Source organism: Lepisosteus platostomus, chromosome 18 (assembly GCF_059453375.1).
Source record: "Lepisosteus platostomus isolate fLepPlt1 chromosome 18, fLepPlt1.hap1, whole genome shotgun sequence".
NCBI classification, from domain to species: domain Eukaryota; kingdom Metazoa; phylum Chordata; class Actinopteri; order Semionotiformes; family Lepisosteidae; genus Lepisosteus; species Lepisosteus platostomus.
The window spans coordinates 13,562,128-13,579,860 of record NC_142628.1 but is presented as its reverse complement, the minus strand read 5'-3'; the positions used below and the strand labels follow the sequence as shown (position 1 = coordinate 13,579,860).

At 51.0% G+C, this 17,733-nt stretch overlaps 1 protein-coding gene across 4 annotated transcripts; it reads right to left on the bottom strand.

Annotated features, from left to right (window-relative positions):
* Positions 1-704: 704 nt before the first annotated feature.
* On the bottom strand, positions 705-17,303 carry agbl2 (AGBL carboxypeptidase 2). 4 transcript variants are annotated; one of them, XM_088611726.1, is made up of 23 exons: positions 17,166-17,303; positions 16,817-17,059; positions 16,381-16,444; positions 15,061-15,210; positions 14,591-14,779; positions 13,804-13,911; positions 12,463-12,616; positions 11,182-11,964; positions 10,486-10,645; positions 9,788-9,914; positions 9,485-9,585; positions 8,634-8,764; positions 8,035-8,101; positions 7,145-7,255; positions 6,353-6,445; positions 6,112-6,225; positions 5,244-5,322; positions 4,838-4,921; positions 4,448-4,660; positions 3,573-3,615; positions 2,798-3,048; positions 2,288-2,429; positions 705-1,357 (listed from the first exon to the last, which is right to left on the bottom strand). In XM_088611726.1, exons 2-23 carry the CDS (start codon positions 16,850-16,852, stop codon positions 1,012-1,014), a joined length of 3,546 nt encoding a protein of 1,181 aa, XP_088467852.1. In that variant the 5' UTR covers positions 16,853-17,059; positions 17,166-17,303; the 3' UTR covers positions 705-1,011. The 4 variants fall into 4 exon arrangements, with proteins under 4 accessions (XP_088467852.1, XP_088467854.1, XP_088467855.1 ...); XM_088611728.1 differs by having other exon boundaries at positions 16,817-16,945; positions 17,166-17,285; XM_088611729.1 differs by lacking the exon at positions 4,838-4,921.
* Positions 17,304-17,733: the final 430 nt, after the last annotated feature.

Here is a 17,733-nt window from a genome sequence, read left to right as displayed (position 1 = left end):
TCACTTTCGAGTTCCTGACCCACTTTGTTCCCTGTGCCCCTGCGTCTTGCTTGCCTGTCCCTGGATTCTTGACCAGTGCTCCGTCCATTCAGATCCACGTCTTCTGGATTTACCCTCCATGCCACAAGCTGCGTTCCACTTGGTTTGGGGCCCTCCTATGTATTTATGACCAGGGCTTGGACTGCCCTTGTGCTCCAGTGCTTTGTCTTCTGGCTCTGACCCTGACCACTCTCACAGATTCCTCTTTGTGCCCTGGACTGCTCAACTGCTCATTCACCGGCCTTGGTCCCCGAGCACCACTTCTTCCTGCATGCCTGACAAAGCTCAGCCCTTGTCAGCCCTCTGTCTGCAATTTCCCTGTTTCATCTCCCTCTCGCCCAGCACATGAGTTCACCTTACGTCTAACAGATCCGCTACTTAGTTCCACTTTAAGCAGTCGATTACAGGATTGTTTAAAAATGTCCTGTTTTAGCACTGTTTTAGACAGACCAGACCAGTCCACTGGGTAAAAAAACAATGCCAGGAACAGTGTCCCCCCATCAAAATATTTACATACACATCAAAACATCAAAGTTTCATTTCCTTTTAACAAGTCAGACTGGATTGTGTTTTTAAGTAACAAAAAACCTTGTTATAAATCTAAGGTCCCGTCATAGTAGCAAAAATGAAATTGAATAACAGTGGACAGTACACACAACTGCAAGTTTTTTTTCCAAATTCACCACTTAATGTCTTTATTTGCAAACTTAAAGGTATAAAAATATCAAACATTTTTTTTTTTAAATGAAATGATATACTCAATTAAGATGCAAGACCTACGCTTAGATTGAATAATAAAAATCTTTGGCCCATGCTAATCTCAACCGTGTCACCTGAGAGTGGGACGTCCCGCCAGACAGAGCTGGGTTTGACATCTGAACAGGTGGGGCGGGCGGGGCATTCTGAATCAAATCGAGACCCGGGTTCGAGCCACCTGTGTTTCAACAGGAGGGCAGTTACTTTCAGAGCTTCTCACAGAGGGTCCCGCGGCACATCCGCGGGAACTGGACCCTCCGGGGCTGGACTCCGCGCTACCGTCTGGAATTTTCCTTCCCCGGAGCCGCTGTGGGAGGGGGCGGAACCCACAGGTCTGACATCACTTCCTGCCCGGCCCTCCTCCCTTCCTGTTTCCCTGGGTGTCCCTCTCGCTCCTCCTGGAGGCGGGGGTCTGCCCAGTTTTGCCTTGCTGAGCCTCTGCAGTTTTTGCATCCTCTCCCTCTGTGGCTCCGCCCTCTCGGGCTGTTGGGGGGCCCGAGGGCACGAGATAGCCAGGGGCCCGAGGTCAGCCGCCACGTCCTCGGGGGCGGAGCGCGAGCACCTGACGGACACAAGGAATTCGACCGTCAGAACCAACGCGGGCCGAGACGGGAGGGTCTTTCCGAGCCACGGCGACTGGGGTCTAGAAAGCAGGTCCCGTTAGGAACGATGATGTGATGTGAAGATGAAATACGCATTTTGGCGTCCGAGTGGCCAAAGCTGGAAGTTTCATTTGCAGGAAAACGATTCTGATTCTCTCAATGGAGGACAAAAGCTACAGCCCAGCTGCTACACAGTACAAAAATCGCACGGCTGGACCTGGTCCCGATGTCCCCTCACTACCCAGTGTTCCTCACAGTTGCTCCCTCCAGAGCGTCCATCATCACCACCTCGCGCACTTGGCCTTCTGGGAGCTCGCTTTGCTCCCGCACACATATCGAAAACAAGGGCCTGAATACCCACAAAATAACACTTTGTGGCCCCACAATTTGCTCCACATCTAGCCCACTTTTAGCAGGTTTGATAGAGCGCTGGAAGTGCTCACAACAGGCGAGGCGTTTTTTTTAGGTTGTGAATCTTATCTTGAGGCATCAGTGAATATAGTGAAAGAGCACTAATGAAACATCACATAACACGACATTGAAAATCTGTGCATACTATAATACCGATCAGGGCTCAAGTGCCTTGGACCCAGAAGGTTTCATGCACCTCTAAACTGTCTCCAGCCTAAGGCTGTTACAGTTCAGCTTTAGTTGGATCTGTTCCAATTTATCCTAGACGAAGAGCTGGTCATAACTTGGGGAAACCTCTGTGCTGGCTTGGCTGATCTGTTTTGATTCCAAGCTCATTTGGATATTTTTAGTTGCATTTTCCTAACAGCAAGTGTGCGAAAGTAGCTTCTGCTTTGCAGACATGATGGAGGTTGTGTACTTCAAGGCCAGCGCTTTCATCGCATCACTGCTGCTACAAACTGCACACGCTGTGCTGTCACCTTTGACCCTGCAGCTTTGGGCCCGAGTCCTGTCTCTTTAAATCGGGCAAGAAAGTCTGAGTGTCCATTGCGGGCCTCCTGACCGCCCTGTCAGGCTTGGGGTGTCCTCTATCGCTGCCCACAGCATCCAGACCAAAAGCTTCTGATGAATAAAAAAAAAACACAGCAGGCAAGATGTTTGTAAAAGATGTCTTTTTTTCCTCAGCAGACTAAAACAATAGCTTTACGTAAAAATGCTGCTTCTGAAGGCGTACTCAGGTAAGAAGCAGCAAAGTTTTTCATCTGCCCCACTTAAACTTAAAGAGGAGGCTACTGACCGGCTAGAGACAAGGTTTTGAATAGAACTGCATTTTAGGCATTTTTGTTTTTTAGGGATTACTAATAACTTAAGTATTCAGAGCCACAATAGACAGAGTGCTAAAAAACCAGGGTAAAAATGCAACCCTGCCAATGCATGATGTAAGGTCTGTTGCGACGGTGTTGTTTTTCTGAAGGCCGGAGGAGGGTCACCTGAGACACTGGGCCTCTCCTGGGTGCTCTTGTTGGTTTCCAAGGTGTCGGAGCTGGATGTGGCTGTTTCATGGGACAAATAGCGGACTGAAACTCTGGCCGGCCGGACCCTCGACTCCTGACTGGGCTTTGGGCCCGGGGCTGGAGCGCTGATGGAACTGGACGACCTGGAGGCCACCAAGCCATTGGATACTGGGAACTCTGGGACCACCCTGCTTTGCACCACCTGACTTGTGGCTAAAGTTGGAGGCCTACATAAGACATTCCAGGAAAAAAAAAGAAGAGTATAATGGTCTATTTTTGTGAATGATCAAAAAAATAAAACAGAGAGCTGCCCTAAATTGTTTCTACATTTTTTTAAATTCATGCTACTAAAAATACTGCTGTCTTCAGGCCAGACGCCCCCCTAAAGATGAAAGCTCCAACGATGCACCAGTGCCCCTTTCCATCAGTAAGTGCGTTGGGAAATCGTTCTCTGAAGATCGAAACAAGTCACCAGATGATTAATGATCATCCCCTACCATCCACAATCCTAGTGCTGCCTCTGTATCAACAACTCAACGTGTCAGAATAATGGTTTAGTTCACGCTCACACAGGATAACCTAATTGATTATTTGAAACAAAACAATGAGCAAGAACATATAATATTAAAGGGGAGGGAGGCAAATTTAAAATGGAATCTAAACTGGAGCAAATTTACAAAAATCATGCCATGAAGTATTTCTGGCGAAGCAGACAACACATATTCTGATTGTGCTCAGGTGCTAGGATTACCTGTGTAAGGAGGAGGGCAGTACGTAAGCCGAGGGTGTCCTTCCTAAGGAAACACACGCAGAGCCAGATCATGTTAACACAGCTCCATGAAAAATCTGTCTGTATGTGCCAGGTGAAAACAGCAAAAAAAAGTGGATGGTGTGCAACACTTGCAAACTTGTACCCTTCTGTAATTAAGTGGCATTACAATTCCTGCTGCTCAGCAAGCGTGAGAAATCGATGCAATTCAGGCAAGGCCCAGCGTAGGACCATCAGAAAGGGGACACATGAGGGGAAACCACACGGCCCACCCAGCCTGTCTGGTAGTGGGTGGTTATGTGAACCAGAGATCTCAACCAGCCGTTTTCTTGACAGAGCCAAGGAGTCGGCTTCAACAACATGGCTGGGTAGCCTCTTCTACACTCCCATCCTGTGTGAGGGAGAGCACCTCCTGTCCTGATTAGGAGGATCTGAGCCAGCCGGACGTGAATGAAGCCAGGGTACTGCACTCTGTCCTGGGCTCAGGGGTACTGCACTCTGTCCCGTCTCAGGGATACTGCACTCTGTCCCGGGCTCAGGGGTACTGCACTCTGTCCCGGGCTCAGGGGTACTGCACTCTGTCCCGGGCTCAGGGGTACTGCACGCTGTCCTGGGCTCAGGGGTACTGCAGGGCTGTCCCACTGCACTCTGTCCTGGGCTCAGGGGTACTGCAGGGCTGTCCCACTGCACTCTGTCCTGGGCTCAGGGGTACTGCAGGGCTGTCCAAGGCTCAGGGTACTGCAGGGCTGTCCCGGGCTCAGGGTACTACACTCTGTCCTGGGCTCTGTCCCAGACTCCCCCCACCCTGCGGGGAGCTCGGGCTCCAGGGGGCAAGATGAGCGACAGGGATGCCAGACCTCTCCTGACAGCGGGCTGCCTCCGGGTGGTGACCTCCAGCTCCCAGTCGAAGGGCAGGGGATGCTGCCTGAGGGGGGCGCCGCGGTCCCTGCCGGGGAACTCCAGGGTGCAGTGCTGCTGGATGGAGGCCATGGCGAGGGGCCGGCGCTGCGAGGTCAGGGCGCGCAGGCGCTGCCGGCTGCCGGACCCGCTGGCCCACTCGAACTCTCCCGCTGGCAGGCCCACCAGAACCAAGCAGACAGACATTTATTTTTCCACTTTTGTAAAAAACGGGGTGTTGTAAACGACATTGCGTATTTTAACTAGTCCCTTACAAAAGCAGGACTACCCCATCACCAATCTACAGAGACAAGGCACGGAAAACGAACCAGCTGATGGGAAATACAAACCACTCTCTGCAGTAGCTGGTGCTTTGACTGAACTCTTCATGCCAGCGTCAGTCTTCACACTTGAGTATTTCAGATGTGGTACGTCTACAGGTTAGCAAGTTATAATTAACAAGATTTTCAGCGTTCCTCAATTAGAAAGCACAGTTATCACAAATAACGCTAAACGCTGAAGCCCTTACTGACACTTATTGTATTAGTCCCTGAAAACACATTCTTACACATGGACAAAGCACTTTCTCATCCTACACCCTTCAGATTTCCTGCTACACTAGAGCAGACGAGGATGACAATCTGTTTTCGTTTGACGTGACAGTAAAAATTGACCAGTTTGAAAGCTTGTTTACAATTGCTGACTGGAACGGCTGAAAAAAACAGGCACAAAGTTCAAGTCTTCAGCATTACGTACCTGTAACAGTCTGTTGAGCAGCAGTAAACATTCCTCCACTGCGCAGATAGGCAGCTGTCACGGCTTCTAAATACGCATTCTAAAACAGAGAAAACGATAGGCTTATTCTCTGCAAATCCTTCAGAACACGACAGTGGGAAAACATTGAGAGAAGAAGATGCTACTTTAAAAAAAAGGCCGAGAAGTTTGTTGACACTTTATTTACATCTTCCAGACAATGTGTTTAAGTGTTAAAAAATGTAAATAAATGTGTTAGCATATGTGCAGCAGTTAAAAGTGGAATATAGAAAAAAATAATGTTATTTTAAAATTGTGTAGCAGCGTGTGTGTTAAAGTTTTTGTCACCGTGTTACAGAAAAGATGCTGCTGTTCTGGAATCAGCCACCGTGTTACAGAAAAGATGCTGCTGTTCTGGAATCAGTCCAGAGAAGAGAAAGCAGATACATCCCAGTCCCACACTGACAGGCTGATGGAACTGAGTCTCTTTAGTCTGAAGGGAGTGTCCCACACTGACAGGCTGAAGGAACTGAGTCTCTTTAGTCTGAAGGGAGTGTCTCACACTGACAGGCTGAAGGAACTGAACCTTTTGAGTCCTGAAGGGGACATTATACAAGTATTCAAAGTCCTCAAAGGCTCTGAGTCCTCAAAGTCAATGCAATGAACTGCTTCAAAATGAAGAGTGAAACACAAACCAGGAGACACAAGTGGAAGTGCATTTAAATCTGAGAGCAGGAGGCACTTATTTACTCAAAGAGTTGTGGGAGCATGGCACAAACTCAAACTGCAAAGCCAGGCTGTCGAAGTAGGGGGATATACCGTGACACATGTATTCTATTTAAACTGGCAAAGCTATTTTGGGAGCATGTACCTTCTCCTGGTTGCTGTCCCACAGTCTCCCTTCCCCGATGACTGCTATCCCAGTGGAAGGATGGGGAATCCAAGCCCGTCCTGTCCTGTTGCGCTCCGTACGGATATGCTGCACCTGCAGAGAGAGGTGTGTGTGTGTGGGGGGGGGAGCAAGACCCAAAGACAGAGGTGTCGGGAAAAACAGGTAGTTTTTCACTAACCCACTGCATGGCCTGATACAGACGGTTTACAGGCATCCCTACCTTTTTGATTTTCCTCTCTTGGCTCGTTCCACTCCCTGGCTTCTCTTGAGCCTCCCTCTTCATCCCTTGATCCGCGAGCAGAGCTGCGGAGCTCTGCAGTCCAAAAAAGGGGTTTAACTGAAGTGCTCAGGATGGGAAATATACATTAAGTAAAACAGGTGCCTTCCCGTCAGGTTTTGAACCTATCGGAGTGCCACAGTGCAGCTTGGGAGATTCCTCCATGCTGCCTTTTCTTGGTGGTACTTTATGAATTGCTAAGGGACACAGCCAAGTTTAAACTGGATCTTAGTTTATTTTCTAAACTGCAGAAAAATAAAACCAAGTCACGCTCCTTGGAGTGGAAAATCCAGATAAATACTAAGCCTGGTAGTTTCAGTTCATAAAAATGGCTGAAAAAGAACCGATCTCTGTGACATGGCTTTGACAGAAGTCATACTGTGCACTACCAAGCACTCTGCAAGCACTTCTGCAAGTTAAACTTATTTGCTGAAACTCCTGTGCAACTACCACAACTAAAACGACCATAGTCATTCGATCATGGCCAGCAAAGGGGGCAGGACGGGACACTCCTGGATGGGACGGTGGTCCATCAGGGGACACAGAAACCCACATTCACCAGGGCCAATTTTCCCAGAAGGCAATTAAGCGACCAGCATGTCTTTGGGTTCTGGGAGGAAACTCACGCAAACACGAGGGGAACATGCAGACTCCATGGAGACAGCACCCCAGGTGCAGAACTGAGCCCAGGGCCTCAGCCGCCCTCTCGCTGACACACCAGCAGCTAATTCCTACCGGGAGGCTCATGTTTCCACGAAGCGCCTTCTGCTCTCTGCTCTGCACGTGCCCAAGGCGCAGTCTGTTCCTCTCCTTCCTCGTCCTCAGATGCTTCTTCTTCTGTGTAAACTTCAGCACAGAAAAGGGTGTCACTTTAGAGCCGGTGTTGTAAAGGCCATTTCTAAGCATTTTATGAATAGAACCTTTTTATAAGAGATAATAACCAGCCTGCACCATAGACTCACTGCATATTAGCAACAAAAACCTAATCTTGACCCTAAACTGAACCATTCCTCTAACTGGGATATCATATAATAACTTTTTTATAATACTATTATAGTCATATTTGTAACACACTTGTAATACACATTAATACCATTTATAGATAATAATGTGTTATTAATAATATTAATATACAGTTATAATAGACATCTAAACCAAAGCATTAACCAAAAAATCCACAGAGTTGCTAATAGCTGGATTTTCCGGGTGACAGATCCTCTCAGAATTTACCAGCCCTAACTGTGCTCAGTGTGTTCTCTAGCACAGCCTTGCAAGACTGGGCTTGAAGAGATCTTACATACTAAAGAGAACATGGGTTTAAAAATCCTGTATTTCCAGAGCTTCAGTTTCTGTGGATGGTCACCACTGTATATTTAAATAACTGCTTAAAATAGCTGAAGGTTATGTTCTTTATCCTGGCTGATGTTCACAGCGTTTTTATAGTGTGGTGTGTAACAGCAGCCAAATAAGCTCACCTACACTCAGCGAACAAGCACATCGCGATGCTGAGAAAACAGTCCCATCCAAAGACTCTTACAGGTTCCAAGTAGACCTGTGCACATTTTTACTGCTGGCCTGGATGACCTTCCTGCAGGTCACTTGTGTAAACCAGCTTCATCCCGTACCTTGTGTGCAAGATCCAGCAGATGGGCAGGCAGACCATCCGACTCAGTGCTGTTTGAGCCACTCGTACTGCGAAGAGGACAAGGAACATCCATTAGTTCATCTCTTCAAGACCGCATGGCGTGCGTGTAGATATACATTTCAACTGAGGGACAACCCCCGGGAGAACGGCCGTATCAGGTAATCAGGGTTTCTTGAGATGCAAAATTCGACACATTTGAGAAGGCCAGCGTGCAAACCGTGCCAAGACTGTAAAGCCTGTTCAACCGGTTTTCTTACCCTTCAGACTGCATCTCCTTAAGGCTGAATGCACAAATTAAAAAAAAAAGGGAGAAATATAAAAAAAAGTAACACAGCTCCTCGGAAGATGACCTTAATGATGAGCAGCAGTATCAGTGAAACACAAAACACAGTAAGTGCTAAAAACGGCAAACTCACTAGTGCTACTTTCTTTTGCAGATAAGGAAGACCAGCACAAGGCTGGAAGACAACCCATCTGTAAGCTGCTGAGGACTACGGACAGACAAGACGTTCCCCGTGAGGAAACTGCCCACCCCATAATGGAATAAAAAGGAAGAAAGAAATTGGTCTGTGGGTTCACCTGGACTCAATGTCGGAGACGGATACGTCACTCAGGGCGACGCTGGAGTCCGCTTCCCTGCCCAGATTTTCCAGCTTCTTCCGGATCTCCTGGTGGAGCATCTCGCACAGCTCCTTCATGCACAGGTAGGTCTGCAGTGCGGGACAGAACCCCAGGTGAGGAAAAGAGTGCTTTTGTGCATTCGGGATTCCTTTTAAACCGCCCCTCTCCCTGTATCTTCAGGTGTAATGTACAGTCAAGGAAAAGCCTAGCTAAAGGCTTGGCTTGGTTTTCCTGAAGCTGCTTGTGCCATCTGTATGTTTTCAGAACGCAGCGTACCACACTCAGCTTTTGAAAGCTCTAAACCTGGATACAAATGGGTTATCTATATAAGATAAGATCACTTTATTGGCCATACACAATTTCTTGCATTAGGAAATTGTCTTTTCGCATACCCCAGCTTGCTCTCCATAAGACACACAGGCACACAGACGGGAAGAGAGAAGCTATTTATAAGGCGCCCCTGGAGCAGTTGGGGTGAAGGGCCTTGCTCAGGGGCCCAACGGAGTAAGATTCCTCTGCCGGCCACGGGATATGAACCGGCAACCTTCCAGCCACAGATCCGAAGCCACAGTGCCACTGCTCTGCCCCTATATATATTCATTTTGGGGGGTGTGCCTGTTTAGTAGTGCATTTATCCGATTGGGTACTGTTGTTTCCTAAACTTTAAATATTCCAACAATGCTAAAACAACCTTAACTAAATTAATAATAGGTAAAGTTCTCTGCTAAAATAAATTGTATGAGTTATCGCGTTTTTACCTTAAACAGTTCTTTATGTCCCTGCCTGCCTACGGTTTGTTAAAACCTCACCTTAGACTGGTCTGGGTCGCAGTAGTCTAGGAGGGTGTCGCAGAAGTAATAGCCCAAAGACTTTAAGTCCTGTGTGGTAAAATGGGTTCCTTTTCTGCCACCTATCAAAAAATGCATGACTTGTTACAAGCATATGAATGCACAGGAGGGTGTAGTGTTGCTGGAGAGACCTCAACAGAGGCACAGAGGCACAGAGGCTGCAGGAGCGAATCCTAAATCAGGAACCTTCATTACTGTGATGACTTTCTACACAGCGGACGGGAATGTATATGCATACAGATGCAGATGCACCTGGTCCCTCACCCAGAGTGGAACCCCCAAAGGTGGACTCCATGGTGTAGCTGTTCGTGATCCCCATCCTCCACATGACGATCCGCCCTGTCCCCTCCTTGCTCTTCTGCACTCTGAACTTACAGCCCTTGTAAGAGAACTGGAAGCACGCGCCAGGGAAGGAAAGGGAATTAAAAAACAACAACAACAACAACAACAACAACAACAACAACAACAACAACAACAACGCGCAAGAGAAATCATTCCCCTTCCTTTTTGTCGGCCGATGGCATTGTCCTTTGTTGGCAGTGCCTTTGTTGACCACTTTCAGACAGAATCTTTTTCCCCTGTTCTTCTTATCCACCATTGTTCTTACTGTCAATGGTGAAGACTGACAGTATTGTCAAGATACTTTCACAGGCACTGTAGGCTCACAGAAGGATGTTTTATTATAACAAAGGATGTTATATTATATTAATCCTATTAATATAGGATTTTACATTTTATATTTAGAAATATATATATAGGATATATATAGGATTATACGATATATTGCATACAAGGATGTTTTATTATAATACATGTAAACATCTGGGATCTAAACTCTCTCAACTGAAATGACCAAACTAATTAAGAAAGAAGCAGTGCTTAACCTACAGGTTGATAACACTAGCCGTACACCCCAGGTAACAGTCGCATGCAGGAAACAGGACACAGGAAAGCAGTCTCACCATGTCAGTGGCGTTTTTGCTCATCATCAGAGGGAAGACGCGCTCCAGCAGCCTCTGGGCGGGGCTGCTCTTGTTGTCGCAGCCGTACATGAAGACGTTGTGCTTCCTGCTGTGGCCGTGGAAGTCGCAGTACAGGACGACCTCCCTCTCAGCCACGAGCCTGGAAGGGGACCAGGGCGGAGTGCCGGTCAGACAGCCGCACCCCGAACGCGGTCGGATTCGGGAATCCACAAGGAAAACCCCTTTACCGGGAGCCATGTGGAAGCTGATGCCGCGGTGTCCTTCGAGAAACAGCCGGATGCGCGCCTTGGATCAATCGGCACCTAACTTCCCAGCGGGCCAGACAGCTGCCTCTTGCGTGCAGCCTGCCTTATGTGCTTACACAGGACTAACTGCAAACCAATGTGGCTGCACAGCAAAACACGCCTTCGGTTCAAATACAGCAGGGGACTGAACTTCAGGGGCCCCGACGAAGGATGTTAGGGCCGCCACAAAAAAAAAAAAACCTGGGGGAATTCCTTCTAACTGATCCCCGCCTGCTTCAGCCTGGAGCCACTCCAGAGGTGCACCGTGCACTGTGACAAGCACGCCCCCCTGGAGCCCTTTGACCTTTGAACCAGCCGGGAGGGAGAGGCAGTCTCTTAGCGCCGTGCTGGTTCATCCCCAGTGCCCCTGCCCTGTGCCGGCGGCCCTCACCTCTTCACCATGTTCCTGGTGTGCCACACGCAGGGGAAGGCGTCGCGCAGCAGGGTGCCGTAGTTCCGGTTGAGGTCCCGCCCCGCCAGCGAGCAGCGGTAGTTGCCCACGATCACGCCGTCCGGGTTCAGCATGGGCACGACCTTGAAGACGAAGGTGTCCCTCAGCAGCTGGGCGTCCGGGGAGTCGCCCAGGAGGAAGTCCAGGAAGCCCGCCATCATCCAGGAGCTGTTGGTCTCCCCCGGGTGCACCCGGGCCGTCACCACCACCGCCCTCTTGGCCAGGCTGGCAGCCGGGCTGGGGGACGGCGAGGTGATGGTGAGGACGTACACCGCGTTGCCCGCCAGGCTCCGGCACAGCACCCGGAACTTGCAGTGCCGCGCCCGGACCGGGTGGTTGGCAACCCTGGCGAGGTAGAGCTGCAAGTCGGAGAAGGTGTAGGGGTAGCACTGCGCGAAGTAGCAGGTGTCGCCCTCATGGGGGAACTGGCAGGTCCAGGTCAGGGAATACAGGCTCTGCCCCTCCTGATCGCGCTGGTTCCGGTAGTAGCGGATGTTGGCGCCCGCCCTCCTCCAGCCCACGCCCCGAGCCCGGGCCTCCTGCTCGGAGTACAGCAGCGGCTTCATGCCCATGTTGTACAGGCTGCTGGGCTTCATCAGGTTGACGATGGTGAACCTGTAGGTGATGCCCGCCTTCATGTTCCGGACCCGGAAGTAATACCACTGCGTGTGCTTGGTGGTGTAGAGGTCGGCGCGCAGCGTCAGCTCGTAGTCGTGGAGGCCCCTGGCGGGGGGGGAAAGGCAGATCTGTTACAGGGCATGGCTGGCAGGGCGAGCGACCGCCCTGCGCCACGAGCCTCGCCAGTTTTTAAACCGCACCGTCTTAAAAACTGCGCAGGGCTATATAAGATATTCTGAAGAAAAAAATCAAGGTATGCCGATATAAAAGCAGATAATACTGAAATGCATATTTATGTCCCTCAATTGTTTAACACGTAGGGTTCAGGTAGGGTTCGCTTTGGGATTTCTGGATACGATATTTGTGCCAAACGGGGGATAAATAAGGATCACGTAGAGGTTAATCCCGCACTGAGAGGCAGACGGAAGAAACCAGGCGTTTGGTCCTGTCGGGCCTCCTTCGTGTGTGAGCTGTCCGCAGGCTCAAGCTGATGTGGTTTTTCTGTTCTCCTTCTCCTCTCCAGCTCTCCGGGAGCCTTTGCAGCCAGCGCACGCCGACGCGCCCGCGAACCCGCTCAGCGAACAGCAGGCGGACTGTACTTACACTCGGACCGCCTTCTGCAGGTTCCCACTTTCGAACCTGGACTCGAAGGCCAGGGCGGAGTCGGCGCTCCCCTTGCCCGAGCTGGGGCAGGCGTCTCTCGCCGGCCCGCGGCTGCCCCCCGCGCGCGCGCCGGTGAAGTAGGGGCTCTTCGTCGCTGGGGATAAGAGCGCGCTCGGTTTTATTAGGAGCTGGGACCTCTTCCCTCACCTCGGTCCGGGGTTCGAGAGCTGTTCTCTTGCACCCTGTAATTCTGCTGCACTCCACGCACGTACAGACCCAACCAACCATGTTCTAAACCTCCTGATCCAGTCCGGGGTCACGGGGGCAGCCGGTGCCTATCCCAGCATGCAGTAGGCACAAGGTGGGGCACAGGGCAGAACAAACATGCACACCCCCCAGAATCGGGGTCACTTTTCACCAGAAACCAAAGAACCTACAAGGATGTCTTTGGAGTGTGAGAGGAAACTGGGGCACCTGGAGGGAAGCCATACAAACTCCACGCAGAAAGCACCCCAGGAACAGAACCCAGAGCCCCAGCGCTAACTCCTGCACCACTGTGCCGCCCGCATATACAGATAAGCAGAGGAGCAGAGAGAAGGAGGGAAAGGACAGATGTATGGATTTATATGGAAAAGCATTTAGACAGACAGATAGTTGCCCTGTCAGAAGAAGTAACTACAGGCAGCGGTTTCTACTCTATTATTTAATCTAATCAAATCCCGTCAGTGTAGTACAGCTGTTCGCCGACTCGTGCAGGTCATTCGGAGACACACTATTTAAGTCTGCTTCTGTCACTGGGAAATGGGTCAGATGGGTCCCCACTGAGAGCTGGTGTGTGGGGAGGGGACTGGCGCATCATCCAGGTGGGGCTGCAAACTGGTGGGGGTGGAGGGGATCCCCATTACCTGTAAAGCGCTTTATAAGTGTAAGGAATTATTATCCATTATAATATTATTAATATTATCCATTATAAGATAAGATCACTTTATTGGCCATATACAATTTCTTGCATTAGGAATGCATCTTTTTGCAGACCCCAGCTTGCTCTCCATGAGACACAGACAGGGAGAGAAGCTGGGGGTCAGAGCACAGGGTCAGCCATTGTACAGTGCCCCTGGAGCAGTTGGGGTTAAGGGCCTTGCTCAGGGGCCCAACAGAGTAGGATTCCTCTGCCGGCTGCAGGATTTGAACCGGCAACCTTCCAGCCACAGGCACAGTCCTGAGCCACAGAGCCACCGCTCCCCCCTAATATCGCCCTAGCTCCTTGTGTCAATTTGATGTGACAGTAAGACAGGCTCAGAGAGTGAGAGGGACAGCTTGGTGTTTCCATGCGGGAGGTACCTGAGTCGATGCAGTACACCACGGTGCCCCTCTCTTCTCCCACACACAGTGGGGTCCGCTCAAAGCCCGTCAGTTGGTAAAACTCCTCCGGCTCGGCCGGCTCCCACTCTGCGGCGGACAAGGAGGAAGCCGTGAGGAAGGCCGCCTTCAGCCACACTCCCGCAGGCAGCTGAGGGGGCAAGGGCAAAGGCCACCGGGGGGCGCCCCCCGCAATCCGCAACATTGTCACGGCAACCCTGAACTCCAGGGGGCTCTCTCTCGCCGGACAACAATAACACAATCCAGCCTTTCGCATTGCAGAAATAAGACACCAATAACACAATCCAGCCTTTCGCATTGCAAAAATAAGACAACAATAACACAATCCAGCCTTTCGCACGCATTGCAAAAATAAGACAACAATAACACAATCCAGCCATTCGCATTGCAAAAATAAGACACCAATAACACAATCCAGCCTCTCGCATAGCAAAAAAAAGACCACAATAACACAATCCAGCCTTTCGCATTGCAAAAATAAGACCACAATAACACAATCCAGCCTTTCGCACGCATTGCAAAAATAAGACAACAATAACACAATCCAGCCATTCGCATTGCTAAAATAAGACAACAATAACACAATCCAGCCTTTCGCATTGCAAAAATAAGACCACAATAACACAATCCAGCCTTTCGCATTGCAAAAATAAGACCACAATAACACAATCCAGCCTTTCGCATTGCAAAAATAAGACAGAAACAAGACAACGCAGCCCCTGGCCCCTCTGTCGCCTGCACGCCTCACCGATGTGCCGCACTTCCTCCTTGATGACCTCGCACTCGACGGGCCAGCGCGGGCCCTGGGACGGGCCCTGCCGGGAGGGGATGGCGAACAGGCTGCGGGGCGCGCGCAGGCGGGGCACCCGCCGGCCCCCCTCCGCATCGAACACCAGCTGCCGGGTCTTCAGCAGGGCCTGCTCCAGCAGGAGAGAGTCTGGGCAGGGGAAAACAAGAATGAGCTTCCATCATGAGCAGTCAGGGCCGTCGCTGGTGTTTCTTTCCACCCTGGCTCGTGCCCTGACATCGACAGATGAAAATGAGCCGCCTCTGATCGTGCTGTTATTTCAGAATTTCTAACAGCTGAAAACCAAAGTCCGAAACCAGGTTGTTGTGCTATTATCGATGGAGCACCCCAGGGAGTGAATATACAAAGGCAGTTTCGCTACGGATTGGGTCCAGGGAGTGTGCGCAGCGCGTGCGGCGTTTTCCACTCACAGGGCGTCTTTCTGGTCCCTTCCTTGTCCCCCTCGGTGTCGGAGGCCGACCCGTTGGTGTCCTGGGAGTTGTCGTCAGGCAGGAGGTATCCGCGGCTCCTCTCCCAGCTCCCCGCGGCTGCGAGACCGCCCTGGCACCCCGCGTTCCTGCCTGATGGGATCGGCGGGCACACGTTTCAGGTGCTTGTAAGTGGGTCGCCTGCAGGGATGTATTCCCTGGCCTTCTCCTCACCCCGAGTCCCAGAGGCACTTGGGAGAGTGGCTTACAGGCGCGGCAAATGTCCGCGGCTCAGGTGAGGGACCCCAGGCAGCACCCCGAACTCACGCGCGTCCCATTCCATCCCCGCAAGCCTGACGACAGGCCTGGTGAGAACTTACCGCAGGAAAACATGAACGTCTGCCGGTGAAAAAATGGTGCCAAAAACAAGGCTTCGTGATGGCGGCCCCTGGTACGTGCCACACTCTACCGCACACTTCTACCCTGGAATGACCTGAACTTTACCAGACTCTTCCACGATTTTACCACAGCACTCAAGAGAACGCTTTGATACTTTGACTTTGACTGAAGATGTTGATTTTCTAGGTGCTTTTATCCGTACTCAGATGCCTCGGCTTGCTCCCCAGGATCTGGCAGATGCCTCAGAGCGGCACCATTTCCAACAGCGCCACCCAGAGCCTATATCCCTCCCTGAGGGTTCTGGCTATCCCAGAGCCTATCCCACAGGGAAGTCCACTGCAGGACGCACACACACAAATGCACTCATCCAGTTTCTGCCCTCTTTAGCCTACACGCAGGGCCACACACACAGGATCCCCGGAAGCCGATCCCGGGAAGCAGCAGGCACAAGGTAGGATACGCCTGGGATGGGCTCTTAGTCCATCGCAGGGCAGACGCAGGAACAAACCTGCACACCCCTCACAGCCAGCGTCCGGACCGTGGGAGGAAACTCCCACACGAACACAGGGAGAACATACAGACTCCACACGGACAGCGCCCCAGGCCTGGGATTGACCCCAGCGGCACCAGAGCTGACCCCTGCACCGCCGAGGCGCCCTTAGAGAGACGTTTGCCCTCAAAGGGCTCCTTGGGGTTGGTGGAGCAGCTGGTACGAACAGAAGGTGTCCAAGTCCAACCCCAGACCCAGGAGCAGAGAAGCTGCATTGCCATCCACCGCCGAAGAGCCAGGCAGCCCCGTTTCTGCGGACTGTAAGAATACCCGCAGGTCGGGATCACGGGGAGTTCTTACGAAGTCTCCACACAAGAGATCTCTGACCAACCCGGAGGCGGATCTTCACGAATCCCCCACCGCCTTCAGCTTACCGGTGAACAGCCCATAATGCCGGAGATGGCGTTGCATGAAGGTCTCGTAAGGGTCATCTAAGATCTTTAAGAAACAAGGAGACATATCCCACCTTAAAACGCTGCTTTAGCTGGGATGGGCGGGTGCGTAGGGAAAAAACTTTTTTTATATATATATATAAAAGAAGCACACAGCCATCGGCAGCCAAAACGGGCGAGAAACAGCGCTGCGGTGACGCCGAGAGAGCGGTCGGCTCACACGGACTTTCACGTGTATGTACAGCCACTCTTATGCATACACAGCACTGCACAGACAAGGCTGTTCAGGCGAGACCGTACTTCAGCCAGGACCAGTACTTTTTAACACGAAGCCCACAGCGTGCGATCAGGCAGGAGCACAATCACTGAGGAGCCCGACACGTTTCTATCCGACCCCCCCACCACGCTGGCGACGCACCTGCGGGTCGATGCCGGTCTCCAGAGCAGGGCGCATTCTCCACCTCAACACAGCGGGGAATCAGAGACGTCCCTCGGTGCCACAGAGCTTGCACGTCCGCTGCACCATCAGCTCCGGGCCGTAGCCCGGCTGCGGAGACCCACAGATAACCACTTCACACGCAGGGAAGGCAACACGAGCATGCAACTGCAGCGTTAACCTCATCGACAACTTCGGCTCGTCCTCGTCTCTAGTTTTGCTCAGCTGGGGGAGGTTGATAGAGGTTGTAATAACATCGTTTCCAAAGGCTGGACATCCAAATCCTGCACTGGAGCTGCCGGCTTCTTAGAAAACAGTTGTAAATACTCACCGGAGACGTCCACGCTATAGCGGCTGCAAGTTTAGTTGTTTTTTTTTATTCTGACCAAGCCGACTGACTCCTACCCTTTGGACAAGAGAAGAGCCCGTTGCTAGGCAGCGCACGTACACGAGAACGCGGTTTCTTGGCGACCGCAGAACTACAGGGTGTAGCTGCCCTTTCATGACGTCACCGAAGTCCTGTAACTTCGGGGCAGGGAACGGTATGCGAGTGCATGATAAAGCCGGGGTCGAGGGCCAGTGATACGTACATGGAAAACTGCAGTAAAAACAAAAATACTAAAAGCAAAGTCAGCCAACTCCGCTTGCTTCTGTACGCACCTCCTTTGTAAACGGAATATAATAGCATCGGTTACAACTTGCATAAAAGATGTATATTTTGCACCCAACAATGGTGTCCGCCTATTTGGGGTGTATGTAGCACATGATTTGTTTTTTTGGGGGTCTATAATGTAAGGTTTGAAGGCGGTAACTTCGAATGTGCCGAAAGGTTTGTATTATTTTTTGCGGTTCTGATGCCACAGCTTTTCTTCAGCTGTACACTTGCAGCGTCATGCAAC